The 23038-nt window shown below is 43.7% G+C and overlaps 1 protein-coding gene, 1 non-coding gene and 1 pseudogene across 2 annotated transcripts in view; all 3 read left to right on the top strand.

The window, feature by feature from the left end:
* The window catches only part of LOC123084049 (caskin-1), a 34230-nt gene extending 11464 nt beyond the window's left edge, over window positions 1–22766 (top strand). The window contains exons 3-5 of the mRNA XM_044505853.1: window positions 18668–19294; window positions 22167–22369; window positions 22498–22766. Of these exons, the coding sequence (XP_044361788.1) occupies window positions 18668–19294; window positions 22167–22236 (697 nt within the window). The 3' untranslated portion in view covers window positions 22237–22369; window positions 22498–22766. The remainder of the gene's footprint in view (window positions 1–18667; window positions 19295–22166; window positions 22370–22497) is intronic.
* On the top strand, window positions 20060–20155 carry LOC123088891 (small nucleolar RNA Z103). Its single transcript, XR_006442151.1, has one exon. It is a non-coding gene; the product is annotated as a small nucleolar RNA Z103 (small nucleolar RNA).
* On the top strand, window positions 20409–20502 carry LOC123088893 (uncharacterized; annotated as a pseudogene).
* Window positions 22767–23038: the final 272 nt, after the last annotated feature.

The raw sequence follows: 23038 nt of genomic DNA, 5'->3' as shown, positions 1-23038 counted from the left end.
GGCCGCCAGTCATGTAGTTTGAGAGGTAATCTTGAGTAAACTGCTTTAGGATCCATTGCAAAAGAAAAAAGATTCAGATATTGTTGTCTAACACAACTCATTACGGGCAGTAAAAAGAAGGCTACAGGGTTCTTACTTACCATCCTGCAGTTCACTTTTGTCTTGCATAAAGTGTAAAAAAATAGTTCGATTGACATCTTTTGACCCATTTTAATAACAATCTTTATCAGTTTCCTCACTTGATGCTGGTTCATGAGTATCTCATTGCCCCATACGCAGAAAGGGTCGAAGTGTGGATCTTTGGCAATGATATATGTACCTAAAAGCACCAAGTTAATATTAGAAGCTAAACAACAATTGAAAAATGATGTAGTACAACACTCCGTCCATCCCATTATATAAGATTTTATTACATCTGTATCTAGACATCATCAGAACATTAAGGTAACACTCTTCCTTGTTGCTATGTAGCCTGGGATTGCATATTTAGTCATTCAGTACAATGCATGTTTCTAAACAACAATTGAAAAACGAAAAGGCATGTTAACTGCAATATCCTTAACAGCAACCAAATATCATAATTCATAGTGGTATTGTTGACACTGTTATTGATGAAATTGAACTGCACGGAAAATAGTTGCACATATAGAGCATCACATTGTGAAGAACTGAAATAAACAAGTCATAAGGACATATCTAGGAGATCCTTAAAAAGTTAAAGGACTAAAACCCTTAGTGGATATATATACTCCATCAATTTTTGGCCTTTTCTAGTCGATCCCCTAAACTTAAGGTTGTAAACTTCAATTTGATCAAGTTCAAAGAAGGTTCAACTGAAAGTAGCATGCACACTAGTAGAAAAAGGGCCTTCAGTCCCGGTTCATAAGGGCCTTTAGTCCCGGTTCTGGAACCGGGACTAAAGGGTCGGTACTAATGCCTCTCCCTTTAGTCCCGGTTCAATCCAGAACCGGGACTAAAGGGCGCGGCCACGTGGAGCTCCACCTTTAGTCCCGGTTGGTAACACCAACCGGGACTAAAGGAAATTTTATGCTTTTTTTTATGTTTTTATTTTTTTTAAATTTTTTTTGAATTTCAAATTTCTGAATTTTTTTAACCTCTAGTCTGTAATCACCACCCCTCATCACTTCTCAATTTATCCTCTAATCACCCCTCATCATTCCAAATCATCTAACTTCCCGAATGGCCACCCATCCTCCCACTCCCCCAGCCTGAGCACGCTTAACTTCTGGGTTCTATTCTCCCTCGCTCCAAGTTTGCACTTGTTGTTTTCCTAACAATACTAAGATGTCAATCCTATTAACCTTCAGGAATTTTACTTGAGCATGAAGTGACACATTTCATAGTTTTATTTTGAAACTATTGTTTTAAAAAACAATAATTATTTAGTAACACTAATATTTCTTGAATAATTAGTTTGACCATTGTTTGACCACAGTTTGACCACAGTTTGACCAGATTTGACCAAAATTGAAATAACTGAAATAATTATTTAGTAACACTAATATTCTAGAATAATTAGTTTGACCATTGTTTGACCATAGTTTGCCCACTGTTTGAATTTTTTCGATTTTTTCACTCTAGATCTTAAAAGCCCCGTAACTTTTTTCTATTAGGTTTTTGAGGATTTTGAAAATGTTTATAAATTCGGATGTACCTTTTCGAGTAGATGATTTTTCATATAAAAAACTTTTTCATCCGAGTTAGTATGCAAAAGTTATGCCCATTTTTACAAATTTCAGAGATTTTGCAAATAAAGTCAAAATTCACATTTGCAAATTTTCCCAACAACTAGACCACATATCACATGGGAAACTTAATTTCTTTTATTTTTTTGACATTTCCATCATTTTCTTTTATTTTTTTAAACTGAAAAGGCGATCCACTAGGAGGGGTAGAGTTTGAAAATGGGACCTTTAGTACCGGTTCGTGGCACGAACCGGGACTAAAGGTCTCAACCCCATTAGTCCCGGTTCGTGCCTCAAACCGGGACTAAAGGTCTAATCTTTAGTCCCGGTTTGAGGCACGAACCGGGACCAATGGTTGTGGGCCAGGAGCGAGACCCATTGGTCCCGGTTCATCCCACCAACCGGGACCAAAAGGTCCAGATGAACCGGGACCAATGGCCCACGTGGCCCGGCCGGCCCCCTAGGCTCACGAACCGGGACCAATGCCCCCATTGGTCCCGGTTCTGGACTGAACCGGGACTAATGGGCTGTCCCGGCCTAGACCAAAGCCCTGTTTTCTACTAGTGGCATTCAAACATAAACACAGATAGTTTTACATAACTGAGCATAAAACATAAATTTAAACTAAGCTAAACTACTTTCGGTTGAAGTAGAGGTCGAGTCAATCCTTCCTCGTCATGTACGGTGTGCCGCAAGCCGGGTACGGGCCAGTACCATCGTAGGGGTCGTTGGGGAAGGCACTCCTCCACTCGTCGACGTCGATCTCCTTGTCCTCAGGGCCCACCTCGACGCCCTCCGCGCCACCACCTTCAACCTCATCATCAGCGGAGAGCGCGATAACCTCGACGCCCTCAGCGCCACCGTCCTCGCCTCCTTCGACCTCGTCATCGGAGGGGAGCGCGATAACCTCGCCGCCCTCCACCCCGGCAAAGATCGCCCGCTCCGCCTCCACGAGCTCCGGGTGATGCCGGCGGAGCTCTTGCATGTAGGCCTCATCGGCGGCCTCGACCTCAAGGGGCTCCCATGCCTCACGGTCCTCCCGCGCCATAGCCGAGCTCACCACCACTGGCTTCAGCGAAACGAGGTGGACCGGACATGTGCCGAAGGGGAAATTGAGCCTAGCCGCTGCGCCGTAGTAGCGGACCTGCCAACGGTCGTACTCCATGGACGCGAGCTCGGCCATGTGGAAGCTACCGAGCCACCGACTGGTGTGGGTCTCTCAATCTGTAATCTCAGCAACCCACGTCCCCCACCGCCGCTGCCGGACCCCGAGGTAGGAATTCGTCAGCTGTCAGGTCCAAGGGAGGACGGGGAAGTCGTTGAACGGGCGTAGGGGCGAGGCGACGAGTGGATTAGGGGACTGGCGATGGCGGATCGGGCCCGCGGAGGACGACAGGGACACCTCGGCGGCCACCTCGCCAGCGTCGGGCGAAAATGCCGCGATAAACCTCTTTTTGGCCATTGGCTCCTCGAGCTCCCCGGAACACAGGCAGATGTTGAGTATGGAGGCGCCGGCGATGGCGGTGACCTACCAATGGTTTCAAGGGTTGTGTGTGTCTGTGTGAGCGGAGGTTGTGTTTGAGGAAATAATGCGGCAACTGAAAATTTTACTAGGAGGGAGTAACAAGGAGGGGCTACTGAAAATTTGGATCAAGGGCGAGCAGATATTTTTGAGATTGCGAGGGATGCAGAGGCGGGAGTAAAATGCCGGGGCTACCGAAAATTTAAATCAAGGGACTGAAGCAGAGCGAGAGTAACAGACATCGCACATGGTCCGCACATACTAATCGTGTGGTATCAAACATTAAAACCTTCTGGGCGGTAGATATTTTCAAGATTGCGAGGGATGCAGAGGCGGGAGTTTTGGGGGAGCAAGCTAGTGTGCTTGACACGCCGGCTGTGAACTGTAGCCGACGCACCTTCTCACTTAAGCCATAGGCGTACTATACACCGATGATGCTCCAAGATATTTTGTACTACATCTCACATGGTTGGTGATAATAAACCGTGTGGGATCTACTTGATTTGAATTACAAAATGGGGTCACAACGACAATGGACGTTGTTTGAATTGCTAGACCTTTTATCTGCAGTGAACATGCAACTATATGTGTGTCGTAAAAGAATTGTAATTATTCAATGTTCGTTTGGACATTTTATACATTAAACTGGTTTTCTAGCCATTTCAGGTCCACAATTCAAAATTAAACTACATGCACATGCTCCGGTGCATACAAATTGGTTGAAAAATCAAATCTGTGTCCTTTAGTGCATGCTTAGGTCCCATGCAAGAAATGGGAATGAATTTTTCGGGGTTCATCTGGCCTTTTTTATACATTAACTGGGTTTTCTAGGAATTTTATGTGCATAATTCAAATTTGAACTACAAGCACATGCTCCAATGCACTAAAGTTGGTTGAAAAATCACATTTGTGTCCTTGGGTGAATTTCTAGGTCCCATGCAAGAGATAAGAATGAAATTCAAACACTAGGGCACTCTTGTTGCCGGCAAAACATTGAGATACCTGGTTTTTAAATCCAAAACTCGTCTGAAATTCATGAAATTGGCATGCTATCATGGAGCGGCATCAACATACTGTGGTGAAAATTTTGTCCCATTTGGGGCAGGTTCGGGTATAAGCTTCTCACAAACCAGAGCTTCTCACAATAAGCATGATGGTTTCGATAGGGAACGTACCACCTTTGGGTACGGGACGATATCCGTTGCCTCTTATTGCTTTCAAAAAATTTCTAGTGTTAACATAGAACAACCGGAATGTTGTGTTCAATCTTGGAATTTTCGGGGTTTGTTTGGCCTTTTTGTACATTAACTAGGTTTACTAGGCATTTTATCTGCATAATTAAAATTTGAACTACAAGCACATGCTCCAATGCACTAAAGTTGGCTGAAAAATCACATGTGTGTCCTTGGGTGCATTTCTAGGTCCCATGCAAGAGATGGGAGTGAAATTCAAACACCACGGCATTGTTGATTGCCGGCAAAATGTTGAGATGCCTGGTTTTTAAATTCTAGTAAATCCAAAACTTGTATGAAATTCATGAAACTTGGCATCCTATCATGGAGCGACATCAACATGCCATGGTAAAAAATTTGTCCCATTTGGGGCAGGTTCGGGCATAAGCTTCTCACAAAACAGAGCTTCTCACAACAAGCATGATGGTTTCGATAGGGAACGTCCCACCTTTGGGGATGAAACAATATCCATTGCCTCTTATTGCTTTTAAAAAAATTCTAGTGTCAACATAGAACAATAGGAGTGTTGTGTCAATTTTTGTGAGTTTTTGGGGTTCGTTTGGACATTTTTATGCATTAATTGGTTTTTCTAGGCATTTTATGTGCATAATTCAAATTTGAACTACATGCACATGCTCCAATGCACTAAAGTTGGTTGAAAAATCTAATCTATGTCCTTGGGCGAATTTCTAGGTCCCATGCAAGAGACGGAATGAAATTCATGTTGGGGAACGTTGCAGAAAACAAAAAAAAATTCCTACGGTTTCACCAAGATCCATCTATGAGTTCATCTAGCAACGAGTGATTGGATTGCATCTACATACCTTTGTAGATCACGCGCGGAAGCGTTCAAAGAACGGGGATGAGGAAGTCGTGCTCGACGTGATCCAAATCACCGGAGATCCTAGCGCCGAACGGACGGCACCTCCGCGTTCAACACACGTACGGTTAGCGTAACGTCTCCTCCTTCTTGATCCAGCAAGGGGAAGGAGATGTTGAGGAAGATGGCTCCAGCAGCAGCACGACGGCGTGGTGGTGGTGGAGCTGCAGTACTCCGTCAGGGCTTCGCCAAGCTCTATGGAGGAGGAGGGGGTGTTGGAGAGGGAGAGGGAGGCACCAAAGGCGTTTGTTAGAGGCCCTCCCTCCCCCCCACTATATATAGGGGGCCTAGGGGGGCGCCGGCCCTAGGAAATGCAATCTCCTAGGGGGGCGGCGGCCAAGGGGGGTGGAGTGCCCCCCAAGGCAAGTGGGGAGCCCCCCACCCTAGGGTTTCAACCCTAGGCGCAAGGGGTGGGCCTTGGGGGCGCACCAGCCCACTAAGGGCTGGTTCCCCTCCCCACTTCAGCCCATGGGGCCCTCCGGGATAGGTGGCCCCACCCGGTGGACCCCCGGGACCCTTCTGGTGGTCCCGGTACAATACCGATGACCCCGAAACTTGTCCCGATAGCCGAAAAGGCACTTCCTATGTATAACTCTTTACCTCTGGACCATTCCGGAACTCCTCGCGACGTCCGGGATCTCATCCAGGACTCCGAACAACATTCGGGCTACTGCATATACATATCCCTACAACCCTAGCATCACCGAACCTTAAGTGTGTAGACCCTACGAGTTCGGGAGACATGTAGACATGACCGAGATCGCTCTCCGGTCAATAACCAACAGCGGGATCTAGATACCCATGTTGGCTCCCACATGCTCCTCGATGATCTCATCGGATGAACCACGATGTCGAGGATTCAAGCAACCCCGTATAAAATTCCCTTTGTCAATCGGTATGTTACTTGCCCGAGATTCGATCGTCGGTATCCCAATACCTTGTTCAATCTCGTTACCGGCAAGTCACTTTACTCGTACCGTAATGCATGATCCCGTGACCGGACACTTGGTCACTTTGAGCTCATAATGATGATGCATTACCGAGTGGGCCCAGTGATACCTCTCCGTCATACGGAGTGACAAATCCCAGTCTTGATCCGTGTCAACTCAACAGACACTTTTGGAGATACCCGTAGTATACCTTTATAGTCACCCAGTTACGTTGTGACGTTTGGTATACCCAAAGCACTCCTACGGTATCCGGGAGTTACACGATCTCATGGTCTAAGGAAAGGATACTTGACATTGGAAAAACTCTAGCAAACGAACTACACGATCTTGTGTTATGTTTAGGATTGGGTCTTGTCCATCACATCATTCTCCTAATGATGTGATCTCGTTATCAATGACATCCAATGTCCATAGTCAGGAAATCATGACTATCTGTTGATCAACGAGCTAGTCAACTAGAGGCTTACTAGGGACATGTTGGTGTCTGTTATTCACACATGTATTACGATTTCCGGATAACACAATTATAGCATGAATAAAAGACAATTATCATGAATAAGGAAATATAATAATAATCCTTTTATTATTGCCTCTAGGGCATATTTCCAACAGTCTCCCACTTGCACTAGAGTCAATAATCTAGTTACATTGTGATGAATCGAACACCCATGGAATTCTGGTGTTGATCATGTTTTGCTCTAGGGAGAGGTTTAGTCAATGGATCTGCTACATTCAGGTCCGTATGTACTTTACAAATATCTATGTCTCCATCTTGAACATTTTCACGAATGGAGTTGAAGCGACGCTTGATGTGCCTTGTCTTCTTGTGAAACCTGGGCTCCTTGGCAAGTGCAATAGCTCAAGTGTTGTCACAGAACAGCTTGATCGGCCCCGACGCATTGGGTATGACTCCTAGGTCGGTGATGAACTCCTACACCCAAATTGCTTCATGTGCTGCCTCCGAGGCTGTCATGTACTCCGCTTCACATGTAGATCCCGCCACGACGCTCTGCTTGCAACTGCACCAGCTTACTGCCCCACCATTCAAAATATACACGTATCCGGTTTGTGACTTAGAGTCATCCAGATCTGTGTCGAAGCTAGCGTCGACGTAACCCTTTACGACGAGCTCTTCGTCACCTCCATAAACGAGAAACATTTCCTTAGTCCTTTTCAGGTACTTCAGGATATTCTTGACCGCTGTCCAGTGTTCCTTGCCGGGATTACTTTGGTACCTTCCTACCAAACTTACGGCAAGGTTTACATCAGGTCTGGTACACAGCATGGCATACATAATAGAACCTATGGCTGAGGCATAGGGGATGACACTCATCTCTTCTATATCTTCTGCCGTGGTCGGACATTGAGCTGAGCTCAATTTCACACCTTGTAACACAGGTAAGAACCCCTTCTTAGACTGATCCATATTGAACTTCTTCAATATCTTATCAAGGTATGTGCTTTGTGAAAGACCTATGAGGCGTCTCGATCTATCTCTATAGATCTTGATGCCTAATATATAAGCAGCTTCTCCAAGGTCCTTCATTGAAAAACTCTTATTCAAGTAGGCCTTAATGCTGTCCAAGAGTTCTATATCATTTCCCATCAAAAGTATGTCATCTACATATAATATGAGAAATGCTACAGAGCTCCCACTCACTTTCTTGTAAACGCAGGCTTCTCCATAAGTCTGTGTAAACCCAAACGCTTTGATCATCTCATCAAAGCGAATGTTCCAACTCCGAGATGCTTGCACCAGCCCATAAATCGAGCGTTGGAGCTTGCACACCTTGTCAGCATTCTTAGGATCGACAAAACCTTCCGGCTGCATCATATACAATTCTTCCTTAAGGAAACCATTAAGGAATGCTGTTTTGACGTCCATTTGCCATATCTCATAATCATAGTATGCGACAATTGCTAACATAATTCGGACGGACTTCAGCTTCGCTACCGGTGAGAAAGTCTCATCGTAGTCAACCCCTTGAACTTGTCGATAACCCTTAGCGACAAGCCGAGCTTTATAGATGGTCACATTACCATCCGCGTCTGTCTTCTTCTTAAAGATCCATTTATTTTCTATGGCTCGCCTATCATCGGGCAAGTCAGTCAAAGTCCATACTTCGTTTTCATACATGGATCCTAACTCGGATTTCATGGCTTCCAGCCATTTGTCGGAATCTGGGCCCGCCATCGCTTCTTCATAGTTCGAAGGTTCACCGTTGTCTAACAACATGATTTCCAAGACAGGGTTGCCGTACCACTCTGGTGCGGAACGTGTCCTTGTGGACCTACGAATTTCAGTAGGAGCTTGATCAGAAGTATCTTGATCATCATCATTAACTTCCTCTCTAGTCGGTGCAGGCACCTCAGGAACATTTTCTTGAGTTGCGCCATTTTTCGGTTCAAGAGGTAATACTTCATCAAGTTCTACTTTCCTCCTACTTACTTCTTTCGAGAGAAACTCCTTCTCTAGAAAGGATCCATTCTTGGCAACAAAGATCTTGCCTTCGGATCTGAGGTAGAAGGTATACCCAATAGTTTCTTTAGGGTATCCTATGAAGACGCATTTTTCCGACTTGGGTTCGAGCTTTTCAGGTTGAAGTTTCTTGACATAAGCATCGCATCCCCAAACTTTTAGAAACGACAGCTTAGGTTTCTTCCCAAACCATAATTCATACGGTGTCGTCTCAACGGATTTCGACGGAGCCCTATTTAAAGTGAATGCGGCAGTCTCTAAAGCATAGCCCCAAAAGATAGCGGTAAATCGGTAAGAGACATCATAGATCGCACCATATCTAATAGAGTGCGATTACGACGTTCGGACACACCATTACGCTGAGGTGTTCCAGGCGGCGTGAGTTGTGAAACTATTCCACATTTTCTTAAGTGTGTACCAAATTCGTGACTCAAGTATTCTCCTCCACGATCTGATCGCAAAAACTTGATTTTTCTGTCACGTTGATTCTCAACCTCACTCTGAAATTCCTTGAACTTTTCAAAGGTTTCAGACTTGTGTTTCATTAAGTAGATATACCCATATCTACTCAAGTCATCAGTGAGGGTGAGAACATAACGATAGCCACCACGAGCCTCAACGCTCATTGGACCGCACACATCAGTATGTATGATTTCCAATAAGTTGGTTGCTCGCTCCATTGTTCCTGAGAACGGAGTCTTGGTCATTTTACCCATGAGGCATGGTTCGCACGTGTCAAATGATTCATAATCAAGAGACTCTAAAAGTCCATCTGCATGGAGCTTCTTCATGCGTTTGACACCTATGTGACCAAGGCGGCAGTGCCACAAGTATGTGGGACTATCATTATCAACCTTACATCTTTTGGCATTCACACCATGAATATGTGTAGCATTACGCTCGAGATTCATTAAGAATAAACCATTCACCATAGGAGCATGACCATAAAACATATCTCTCATATAAATAGAACAACCATTATTCTCGGATTTAAATGAGTAGCCATCTCGAATTAAACGAGATCCCGATACAATGTTCATGCTCAAAGCTGGCACTAAATAACAATTATTAAGGTTTAAAACTAATCCCGAAGGTAAATGTAGAGGTAGCGTGCCGACGGCGATCACATTGACCTTGGAACCATTCCCGACGCGCATCGTCACCTCGTCCTTTGCCAGTCTCCGCTTATTCCGCAGCTCCTGCTTTGAGTTACAAATGTGAGCAACTGCACCGGTATCAAATACCCAGGAGCTACTACGAGTACTGGTAAGGTACACATCAATTACATGTATATCACATATACCTTTTGTTTTGCCGGCCTTCTTGTCCGCTAAGTATTTGGGGCAGTTCCGCTTCCAGTGACCACTTCCCTTGCAATAAAAGCACTCAGTCTCGGGCTTGGGTCCATTCTTTGGCTTCTTCCCGGCAGCTTGCTTGCCGGGCGCGGCAACTCCCTTGCCGTCCTTCTTGAAGTTCTTTTTACCCTTGCCCTTCTTGAACTTAGTGGTTTTATTCACCATCAACACTTGATGTTCCTTCTTGACTTCTACCTCTGCTGATTTCAGCATTGAAAATAACTCAGGAATGGTCTTTTCCATCCCCTGCATATTGAAGTTCATCACAAAGCTCTTGTAGCTTGGTGGAAGCGACTGGAGGATTCTGTCAATGACCGCATCATCCGGGAGATTAACTCCCAGCTGAGTCAAGCGGTTATGTAACCCAGACATAGTGAGTATGTGCTCACTGACAGAACTATTTTCCTCCATCTTACAGCTGAAGAATTTGTCGGAGACTTCATATCTCTCGACCCGGGCATGAGCTTGAAAAACCATTTTCAGCTCTTCGAACATCTCATATGCTCCATGTCTCTCAAAACGCTTTTGGAGCCCCGGCTCTAAGCTGTAAAGCATGCCGCACTGAACGAGGGAGTAGTCATCAGCACGTGTCTGCCAAGCGTTCATAACGTCTTGGTTCTGTGGGACGGGTGCGTCACCTAGCGGTGCTTGTAGGACATATTCTTTCTTGGCAGCTATGAGGATGATCCTCAGGTTCCGGACCCAGTCCGTATAGTTGCTGCCATCGTCTTTCAGCTTGGTTTTCTCTAGGAACGCGTTGAAGTTGAGGACTACGTTGGCCATTTGATCTACAAGACATATTGTAAATATTTTAGACTAAGTTCATGATAATTAAGTTCATCTAATCAAATTATTCAATGAACTCCCACTTAGATAGACATCCCTCCAGTTATCTAAGTATAACATGATCCGAGTTAACTAGGCCGTGTCCGATCATCACGTGAGACGGACTAGTCAACATCGGTGAACATCTTCATGTTGATCGTATCTTCTATACGACTCATGCTCGACCTTTCGGTCTTCTGTGTTCCGAGGCCATGTTTGTACATGCTAGGCTCGTCAAGTCAACCTAAGTGTTTGCATGTGTAAATCTGTCTTACACCCGTTGTATGTGAATGTTGGAATCTAACACCCGATCATCACGTGGTGCTTCGAAACAACGAACTGTCGCAACGGTGCACAGTTAGGGGGAACACTTTCTTGAAATTATTATGAGGGATCATCTTATTTACTACCGTCGTTCTAAGTAAACAAGATGCAAAAACATGATAAACATCACATGCAATCAAATAATAATAGTGACATGATATGGCCAATATCACATAGCTCCTTTGATCTCCATCTTGGGGCTCCATGATCATCCTGTCACCGGCATGACACCATGATCTCCATCATCATGATCTCCATCATCGTGTCTCCATGAAGTTGCTCGCCAACTATTACTTCTACTACTATGGCTAACACGTTTAGCAATAAAGTAAAGTAATTTACATGGCGTTTCTCAATGACACGCATGTCATACAAAAAATAAAGACAACCCCTATGGCTCCTGCCGGTTGTCATACTCATCGACATGCAAGTCGTGATTCCTATTACAAGAACATGAATCTCATACATCACATATATATATCATTCATCATTCATCACAACTTTGGCCATATCATATCACAAAGCACTTGCTGCAAAAACAAGTTAGACGTCCTCTAATTGTTATTGCAAGTTTTACGTGGCTGCAAGAGGGTTCTAGCAAGAACGTTTTCTTACCTACGTGAAAGCCACAACGTGATTTGTCAACTTCTATTTACCCTTCATAAGGACCCTTTTCATCGAATCCGCTCCAACTAAAGTGGGAGAGACAGACACCCGCCAGCCACCTTATGCAACTAGTGCATGTTAGTCGGTGGAACCGGTCTCACATAAGCGTACGTGTAAGGTTGGTCCGGGCCGCTTCATCCCACAATACCGTTGAAGCAAGATAAGACTAGTAGCGGCAAGAAAGTTGACAACATCTACGCCCACAACAAATTGTGTTCTACTCGCGCAAGAAGAACTACGCATAGACCTAGCTCATGATGCCACTGTTGGGGAACGTTGCAGAAAACAAAAAAAATTCCTACGGTTTCACCAAGATCCATCTATGAGAGTTCATCTAGCAACGAGTGATTGGATTGCATCTACATACCTTTGTAGATCATGCGCGGAAGCGTTCAAAGAACGGGGATGAGGAAGTCGTGCTCGACGTGATCCAAATCACCGGATATCCTAGCGCCGAACGGACGGCACCTCCGCGTTCAACACACGTACGGTCAGCGTAACGCCTCCTCCTTCTTGATCTAGCAAGGGGAAGGAGAGGTTGAGGAAGATGGCTCCAAGAGCAGCACGACGGCGTGGTGGTGGTGGAGCTGCAGTACTCCGTCAGGGCTTCCCCAAGCTCTATGGAGGAGGAGGGGGTGTTGGAGAGGGAGAGGGAGGCACCAAAGGCGTTTGTTAGAGGCCCTCCCTCCCCCACTATATATAGGGGGCCTAGGGGGGGCGGCGGCCCTAGGAGATGCAATCTCCTAGGAGGGCGGCGGCCAAGGGGGGTGGAGTGCCCCCCAAGGCAAGTGGGGAGCCCCCCCCCCCCCCCACCCTAGGGTTTCAACCCTAGGCGCAAGGGGTGGGCCTTGGGGGGCACACCAGCCCACTAAGGGCTGGTTCCCCTCCCCACTTCAGCCCATGGGGCCCTCCGAGATAGGTGGCCCCACCCGGTGGACCCCCGGGACCCTTCCGGTGGTCCCGGTACAATACCGGTGACCCCGAAACTTGTCCCGATAGCCGAAAAGGCACTTCCTATATATAACTCTTTACCTCCGGACCATTCCGGAACTCCTCGCGACGTCCGGGATCTCATCCGGGACTCCGAACAACATTCGGGTTACTGCATATACATATCCCTACAACCCTAGCATCACCGAACCTTAAGTGTGTAGACCCTACGTGTTCGGGAGACATGTAGACATGACCGAGATCGCTCCCCGGTCAATAACCAACAGCGGGACTGGATACCCATGTTGGCTCCCACATGCTCCTCGATGATCTCATCGGATGAACCACGATGTCGAGGATTCAAGCAACCCCGTATACAATTCCCTTTGTCAATCGGTATGTTACTTGCCTGAGATTCGATCGTCGGTATCCTAATACCTCGTTCAATCTCGTTACCGACAAGTCACTTTACTCGTACCGTAATGCATGATCCCATGACCAGACACTTGGTCACTTTGAGCTCATAATGATGATGCATTACCGAGTGGGCCCAGTGATACCTCTCCGTCATACGGAGTGACAAATCCCAGTCTTGATCTGTGTCAACTCAACAGATACTTTCGGAGATACCCGTAGTATACCTTTATAGTCACCCAGTTACGTTGTGACGTTTGGTATACCCAAAGCACTCCTACGGTATCCGGGAGTTACACGATCTCATGGTCTAAGGAAAGGATACTTGACATTGGAAAAACTCTAGCAAACGAACTACACGATCTTGTGCTATGTTTAGGATTGGGTCTTGTCCATCACATCATTCTCCTAATGATGTGATCTCGTTATCAATGACATCCAATGTCCATAGTCAGGAAATCATGACTATCTGTTGATCAACGAGCTAGTCAACTAGAGGCTTACTAGGGACATGTTGGTGTCTGTTATTCACACATGTATTACGATTTCCGGATAACACAACTATAGCATGGATAAAAGACAATTATCATGAACAAGGAAATATAATAATAATCCTTTTATTATTGCCTCTAGGGCATATTTCCAACAATTCAAACACCAGGGCACTGTTGATTGCCGGCAAAACGTTGAGATGCCTGGTTTTCAAATTCTACTAAACCCAAAACTCGTCTGAAATTCATGAAACTTGGCATGCTATCATGGAGCGGCATCAACATGTCGTGTTAAAAAATTTGTCCCATTTGGGGCAGGTTCAGGTATATGATTCTCACAAACCAGAGCTTCTCACAACAAGCATGATGGTTTCGGTTGGGAACGTCCCACCTTTGGGGACAAAACGATATTCATTGCCTCTTATTGCTTTCAATTTTTTTTTCATGTCAACATAGAACAACAGGAGTGTTGTGTCAATTTTTGGTATTTTCGGGGTTCGTTTGGACATTTTTATGCATTAACTGAGTTTTCAATGCATTTATCTGCATAATTCAAATTTGAACTACATGCACATGCTCCAGTGCATATAAATTGGTTGAAAAATCAAATCTGTGTCCTTGGGTGCATGCTTAGGTCCTATGCAAGAAATGAGAATGAATTTCAAACACCAGGGCATCGTTGATTGCCGACAAAACATTGAGATGCCTGGTTTTTAAATTCTAGTAAATCCAAAACTCGTCTGAAATTCATGAAACTTGGCATGCTTTCATGGAGCGACATCAACATGCCGTGGTAAAATTTTTGTCCCGTTTGGGGCAGGTTTGGGTATATGCTTCTAACAAACCAGAGCTTCTCACAACAATCATCATGGTTTCGGTAGGGAACGTCCCACCTTTGGGGATGAAACGATATCCACAGCCTCTTATTGCTTCCAAATTTTTTCTCGTGTCAACATATAACAACAAGAGTGTTGTGTCAATTTTTGTGATTTTTCGGGGTTCTTTTGTTCATTTTTATGCATTAACTAAGTTTTCAATGCATTTATGCGCATAATTGAAATTTGAACTACATGCACATGCTCCAGTGCATATAAATTGGTTGAAAAATCAAATCTGTGTCCTTAAGTGCATGATTAGGTCCCATGCAAGAAATGAGAATGAATTTCAAACACCAGGGCACCGTTGATTGCCGGCAAAACATTCGAGATGCCTGGTTTTTAAATTCTAGTAAATCCAAAACTCGTCTGAAATTCATGAAACTTGGCATGCTATCATGGAGCAGCATCAACGTATCGTGTTAAAAAAATTGTCCCATTTGGGGCAGGTTCAGGTATATGCTTCTCACAAACCAGTGCTTCTCACAACAAGCATGATGGTTTCAGTAGGGAACGTCCCACCTTTGGGGACAAACGATATCCATTGCCTCTTATTGCTTTCAAAAAATTTCTCGTGTCAACATGGAACAATAGGAGTGTTGTGTCAATTTTTGGGATTTTTCAGGGGTCGTTTGGACATTTTTATGCATTAACTGAGTTTTCAATGCATTTATGTGCATAATTCAAATTTGAACTACATGCACATGCTCTAGTGCATATAAATTGGTCGAAAAATCAAATCTATGTCCTTGGGTGCATGCTTAGGTCCTATGCAAGAAATGGGAATGAATTTCAAACACTAGGGCACCCACTACAAGAAATATGTCAACTAGTGACCTTCTATCAGTGACCCTGAAAGAATTGGTCATAGATCTACGACCATTTGAGATCAATTGGTCAAAAGCTGTTCGGGTGGCTCCAAACCCTAGACTATAACGACCATTTTGGTCAGATATGTCGCAATTTCCTTACACGAAATGGTCAGAAAGCAGACATCATTGCTCTGCTGCCTTATTTCTAGCTGATCAGTGATCACGACCAATATAGATGGTCATAACCTTGTAAATTGTGGTGGATTGCTATGACTAGGCGCCACCTCATCAGTTTTGCCTATGTGTCAATTTTTGCCCTAGGTTGTGAAGCAACCTATATTTCTGTCATTCCCAAAATTCCCAAAAAAATCTCATAAATTCTTTGGGTCATATCTTCGTCAAATATGTAAAAATCCTTCCTTGCCTAGTTCAAAAATAATTCAACAATATTCATTTTCCTATTCTGTTCAGAACAACACTTTGTGAAGGAAGTGCTATTTATATATTCTTGATTGCCCTCAAAATTTTTGGGCACTCTTTCCTATCCAAATCATTGCCTCATGACAAAATTTACCTCCATTTGCTGAGTAAATCTTCCTTGGCAAATTTCCAAAGTTTTTGTCCACCTAGAAGCATTGTGAAGGAAGTACCATTTTTATATATCCAAATGACATGAAATTTGTAAAGTTCCTTCATATGACCAAATTATCACCCTCCTCCAAATTGCAGCTTAGTCAAATCATCTATGTGAGCCCAGGTTCAATTTATATTTTATGGCCAGATTGGCACGTTGCAAAGCAAGTGTTATCTAGACCCCTCCTATTACCCTCAAACTTTTTGGGCACTCTTCCATACCCAAATCATTGCCACGTGATAATAGTAAACTCCATTTTCCTGGTAAATCTTTCTCAGGAAATTTCCAAAGTTTATATCTCGAGAGAAGCTTTGTGAAGTAAGTACTAGCTAGGCTTACCCAAATGATCTAAAAATTTACCAGTGCAAGGCCATGCCTATGTAACTTACCTACACCAAATGTGAGATCATTTCATTTATCCAATTTCTCTCGCTAATTTTCCCAAGTTTCTGTCTAGAGAAGAGCATTGTGAAGGAAGTACCACTTTGGCATGTACAAATAGCATCGATTTTCTACAGTGTTTTCCTATGCCCAAATAACCATTCTCCACCAAATTTCAGCTCAATCCATTCATTATTTTGAGCCCAGCTTCAACATTCATATTTTTGTCCAATGTGGTACTTTGCAAAGCAAGTACCACCTAGGCTCCTCCTTTTGAGCTGAAAATTTGTGAAGACAGTCTTCTTAGTAGGTGATCGTCCTCAGCCAAAACACACGCCAATTGGCCATGTGCATTTCTCGTACCGCTAATCAAACACTTGGCTGCTAATTTTTATTTGAGCATAGTTCGGCCTCCTTGCGAGAAACTTCTGGTGTAATTTTATTCCTAGACCTACCTGGGGAGTGCCCAACCCACTAGACATGCCTAGGCCACCCAAAACGCATGTTAACGCCACAGTCACGTGGTGAACACGCGGCGGGCATGTGAATTTACGCGCTTTGGAGTTGGGCCCCTCGGCTAGCGTCCAAACCTCGATGTATCGCCACCAAACCATGTATTTCTGATTAAATATGGCCTAGTATTTTATAAAATTGATTTGGTCCAATTTTGCAACAAATATATGGTAGGTCCTTCACAAAAAAACTCAATTCGGGCACTCGAAAAATGGAAAATGAATTTTCCGTGCAAAAAAAATGAAAACTCCCTTAGGCAACATTGTTTGGAATTCCAAGATGCACCCTTGTGCACCATATGAGATCATTTGAACAAACTATGCCATGAATGTGGCCATAAGATTGATCATTTGGCTTGAAAACCCTGAATCTTCACGCATGATAGCTCATTTCTGAGAACACTTTTTTAGAATAATTGTCGTATTATAAGTTTATTATTTTTCCTGGAAACTTGGTCACATATAATGACACAATGCGAAGGTTTTCCAATTTTTTATTTTTTTAATTTTTTATGCCCGTTTCGAAATGCGATCAAAACGACGGGTTTGACCGTTCCTAGCTAGTGGTTGAATCTTGGAAAACTTTTGATGTTTCTCTGATTAAATAGATATTTATGTACCTAGAAAAGATTTTTGGAAAAAATAAGAGCAAACTATGAGGCAGCTGCAGTTCAAATTTGACCCGCTTCCTGCTGAATCGGCAGGAATTTGTCTTTTTTACCAGAGGTGGATCAAGGCTTTTGACACCCAATCATTTGGTCAATTGTGAATTAAATATGGCCTAGTATTTTAGAAATTGATTTGGTCCAAATTTTAAACAAATATATGGTAGGTCCTTCACGAAAAAACTCAATTCGGGCACTCGGAAAAATGGAAAATGAATTTTCCGTGTAAAGAAAATGAGAACTTCCTTATCCAACATTGTTTGAGAACTTTCAAAATGTTATCAAATTTGACCGCGCGACCGTTCTTAGTTAGGTGCTTAATAATGCAAAACTCTTGGTTTGTCCATGATGAAATAGCTACTTTTGTAACTAAAAATGTTTTTTGAAAAAAATAAATAGAAAACTATAAAACACATCTTCTATATCTAAATAGCTAGCCCCCACTAGCCTATTTCTCTCAACATGCAAGTATGCCACCTTATCATTCAATATGCATGGAGGAAGGTCCACCACAACATGCAATCATGCATAATAAAAACCACCTCAACATGCAAACATGCATGAGAATTTACATTCTATTATGATATTTACATTATACAATAATCAAACACCACATATCATATTTATTTCCAGCTTCTCATATTATATATTATTCAAATATTCATGTTCCATACAACCAATTCTAACTGAATATATTGCAAAACATTCCCGCAACAACGTGTGTGGTATCATCTAGTGTAGTTCAAATTTGACCCGCTTCTTACCGAATTGGCTGTTTCACAAAATAGCTAGAAAGATCGAAAATGCAATCAAATTGGTAATCATCCATGAAAGGTGGTCTAACTTAAGTAAAAATCTTAGTGATGCCATTTTGTGAAATATTTTGGGTAGCTGCGTCAACCCCCCTGTTTTTAGCACTAAGAGGAGTAATCTTTAATAGCTCATTTTTTGAACCAATCAAGACGCACGGATCACCCCCTTTATTCGATCTGATCCGTCCTCCTGCTGATCCAGCGTCTCTCGATCCCCTCCTTCCCGAGAAACCCTAGGGAGCTGGTGTCCCCCTCTCCCCGATCCAAATCCCTCCTCCGCCGCCCTCCTCCCCCATCCAGATCCAGATCCCTCCCCACCCCTCCCATCCACTCCCGCAGCCGACGCCCCACCCTCACCGTCGACGACCCACGCCGCCGCCGCACACCACCGCGCCCTCCCCTCACCCTGGCGCAATTCAATCCAACCCCGCGCGCACACCGCTGCCGCCGCCGTCAACCCCTTCCTCCCTCCCCTCCCTCACACCCATGGTGTTCGCGCTCAAGGCCTCCGCCTCCCCCGCCCTCACCACTGCCTCCTCGGCGGCGTTCCCCTCCTTCTCAGCCGCCTCCGCGGCGCCGAGGGGCCGCGCCGCCACGGCCAGGAGAGTCTCGCTCTACGGGGCCGCACCCGCGACCTGCTACCTCGCGCCTGCGACAACTCCGGCGCTGCTCCACCCGCGCCCGTGCCACCTGCCGCTCCCGCCCCGGCGCCGGCGCCGAGGCCATCCCCGCCCACCATGACTTGGACGCCATGTGGGATGCCTGCCTCGACCTCTCCATCCGTCATCGCCTATGCCCCTCACCGGCTTCGGGGGCCTCATCCTCTTCTGTAAGATCCCCTCCGTCCCACCTCTCCCTTCCCCTCGCTGCATCGCGAGATCTGTTCGCTGCGCCTCCATTTGTATCTCGAGATATATTAGGCCAGCTGCCTTTGCTCTGATCGACAGGTTGGAGTCACGGATGAGTTGAACTCTCCCCTTTTCTCCTAAGATGACATACTTGCTTTCTTTCTCTGGCCTGATTACTAGAGTTATGAGCCATAGTTCTGAGTACAAGCCATATAAATAACAGAAGAAAACCATGAACCAAATTACCAGAAGTCATCTTCTGGAGTGCTTTGCTGACTTTAACAGATGTAGAATTGATACCATCACAGAGACCCTTGTCAGATGTAATGGCTACAATAACATTCTTCTTGACATTTACCCATGGCACTTGACAACAGCAGCAAGACCGTACTGCACCGCTGCTGAACTATTGGCCTGGCTGTGCTCTGTACCTTGATTTGGTTTTAAGTAGCAAGGAGTGCCTTAGTACTTTTGTCATGTGGTGTTAGTACTTGCATTCTGTTCTGTTTTGTGTTGTACTCCAATTAGGTGCTTGAAATTTCGTTAGTACCTCCAAAATTATCTCATGCTTTTAAGATGTGCCATTGTGTTGATATATTTTATCTTTATTTTTCTTTACATTTTATATGCTGTACCTATCTTGGTTTGAACTAGATAAGGATGATCCTTTACCTAGATGATAAACAATTAACTAGCTCAGCCTAAGCTATGATCTACAAATTTCTTGACGGACATGTACTACTTTGGTGGAGATGATGATCCTTTCCCCAGATGATCGACAATGAACATGCTGAGCGCTATAATTTCTCTTTAGGAGAAACCAAGCCAGGACTCTGATCTGCCCAGTAGTACAGATATTTGTTCTTTATTGCTTGCTACTGTTTTGTAGTTTGTTATCTTTCTTTGGCACCATGGATGTATTTTTTAATGTTTTGATATGCCCATTATGCGGTGAAAACTGATTACTAGTGGATCTATTCATATGGCCATCGAGTATGAGTCATAGTAATTCTCAAATTCTCCAAACAGATGTAGGTTTCTCTGTGCTAGATTTACTACAACATTCTATTTGTTTTCAATGTGCCATTCGATTTGGAGGATATGATGATCCTTTTCCTGATGATTGGCAATGAACATGCTGAGCTCTATTATTTCTCTTCAGAGAAACCAAGCCAGTATTCTGATCCTCCTAGCCATTGTAGATGCCTGTATTCATATGGCCATTGTGGATAATTCTATGCTTTAATAATTCTCCTGATATATCACTGTTTATTAGTAGGATATTTCTTCTGCTTGGCCATAACAACAATTTCATGTTGTTTCTTTTGTAATTCGATGGTTGACAGTCTCATATATTACACTAGCTAATATATTACAACAGAATGAATCAACTACTCTCGTGGTCGATCCCATCCAATCTAGTATTATTTACCGTCTATCTGTCTGTATGTATTTACTCTGAACAAAATTCAGTCTGCACATCTGCATTTGCAATGCACAAGTACAGATACATCCGCCCCTGCTATTTTCTTGTTATACATTACATAGACGCATACACACGCCGGGCTATTTCTGTGTCTGTCTGCCTGGCCTCTCAAGGATGCATATCTCTTTCGTATGTATTGAATTTTGTAACAATTTTGTTTTCCTCATACTTACAAGATGATGTGCTCGCTACTTACATGTTTTCTGATGCCGCAACAAAGGACTATATGTGGTTTCTTCAGTGGGGTTGTCACTGTCGCTCCTCATGTTCAATAACATTTCAGCATTGGACCTGCTAGTCACCCAAGCCAAGCCTCGCATTGCTTCAACAAAGTGATACTTCTTCCAATCAACCCCTGCTTCGACTCTGCTCTTTTTTCCATCTTCTCTTATTTAAGCTAAGAAAGATTCTGAGTTTGCATCCATCTCATTACACTAGCTAGCAGAATATATTAGTTAAGGCAACTCTACTACATATCAATTTCCCGTACTGGATTGGTTCTATATTTTTAAAGTTGTTTCGTGGTGCATGAGCGCAACCAGAAGAAATATAGGCTTATGATGACAATTTTCCTTCTTAAGTAATCATAGTTGTTGGCTTCGGTAGCTTGCTGAATATGCTTTAGTTATATATAGAAATGACGTGCCTTCTATGCTTAAATGATTGTTTGGCTCTATATAATTCTTGACATGAATATCTTGACTTCCCAAACAAGTATAGGACTGTACCTATGCATACAGATTATCCTAACAAAACTGAAAATAAAAATTGAAGCATGAAATAAGCAATAAGTGGTTGATTTTTATTTGCATGTTAAGCGGAAAGTTGTAGCCAAGGCTTATATATTACGAAATATTGTCACACCTCTGAGCTTCTACTGTTGTTAGGGACATCATAGTGTGATCTTCATGATTTTTCACTTGACGATGTACTGATTCATTAGTCAAGCAGAGACCGAAGTCATCTTTTGCTACTGTTAGCTCTATGGATGTTTATTTACCTACAACTTCTGCCAGCTCTAAGTTGGTTATATAGCAGTTCAATTCAGTCAATCTGTTGGAACTCGTTTGTCTATTACTCGTATCCAGATTTTATATCCTGCCCTATGCCATTGTCGACTTGCTTAGATACATAATTGTTATGTCTTGCAATCTGGTATTGATGATTGTCAATGTATTCATTTATACCTTTATAGTGTACCTTGTATGTGACCCAGCTGATTTGTATAACAATGCTCTGTTTCCAATAGATGTATGTTGATGCCTGATGGCCGATTCCTTAAAACTTCACTGTTGCAGTAGCATTTTAACTTAGTGCATAGATGTATGAGCAATCACTTATGCTTGAAACCTTGCTCTCTTTCCCAGGAACCATCGTGGTCTGCGTCACTACTGGGGCAGGAGAGGAAAGACTGTTGGTGTCTCCAAGAAGCGATAAACTGCTTCAGAAAGATCCCCGCATAGCTTCACTACTACTGTGTTGGTCCATTTCCAGAATCGTAAGGAGTGTTCTTGTTTAGACGATCACCTTGGATGATGCTTTTGCTTAAGGAGAGGCTCAAGAAGATCAGGTATAAACTCCTCCCCCTCTTGTTCGTTTTTGCTTCATACTGTTTGGTGGTTGATACATTACTGTGCAAGTTCTATGGTATGTGAGTTCTTTCTGTTGCTGCAAGCATTGACACTATGTCATGTGCAGGGAGCTCCACATCCGAGTTTCAGCCATCCTCTACAGCAAGGAGCTCTGGGCCAAAGGAGCAAGCAGCGCTGCTAGTTCCTTGAGGCCAGATCGAGTAAGATGGCGCACCATGGCGTGTGGTGGCGTATTTTGCTTCCGAGAACAGTACTGTTTATTTGAAGTGAGATGTACTCATCTAGTGCCTGGCAAAAACTGAAGGATGAAGTGTCATGTACTGTCTATGTTGTAGTGAGCTATAGGAGTGAAATGAAAATTTATCTGTTGGTGTATGTGCTATTTCCCTGTAATGTGTTGTGTACATTTTACTTGAACATTAAATTCCTAGAAAAAATGTTCTTACTGGACCTGATAGTGGCCACGGCCCAAATATACTTGTACTATTAAAATGCCATGGCCCAAAATAACCTGGGCTGAAAAGCTATTTAGAATTATTATAAGCACGCCTCAACTCAAATAGAAAATAGAAACAAAAAGGAAACAAACTATGTGGAAAGGTAAAGGCCCATTATAGAAAAGGCCCAAAAACATCAAGCAAAAAATA

The sequence above is a fragment of the Triticum aestivum genome, chromosome 4A, assembly GCF_018294505.1.
Source record: "Triticum aestivum cultivar Chinese Spring chromosome 4A, IWGSC CS RefSeq v2.1, whole genome shotgun sequence".
Lineage (NCBI taxonomy): Eukaryota > Viridiplantae > Streptophyta > Magnoliopsida > Poales > Poaceae > Triticum > Triticum aestivum.
This window is presented reverse-complemented; position numbering and strand designations above follow the sequence as displayed.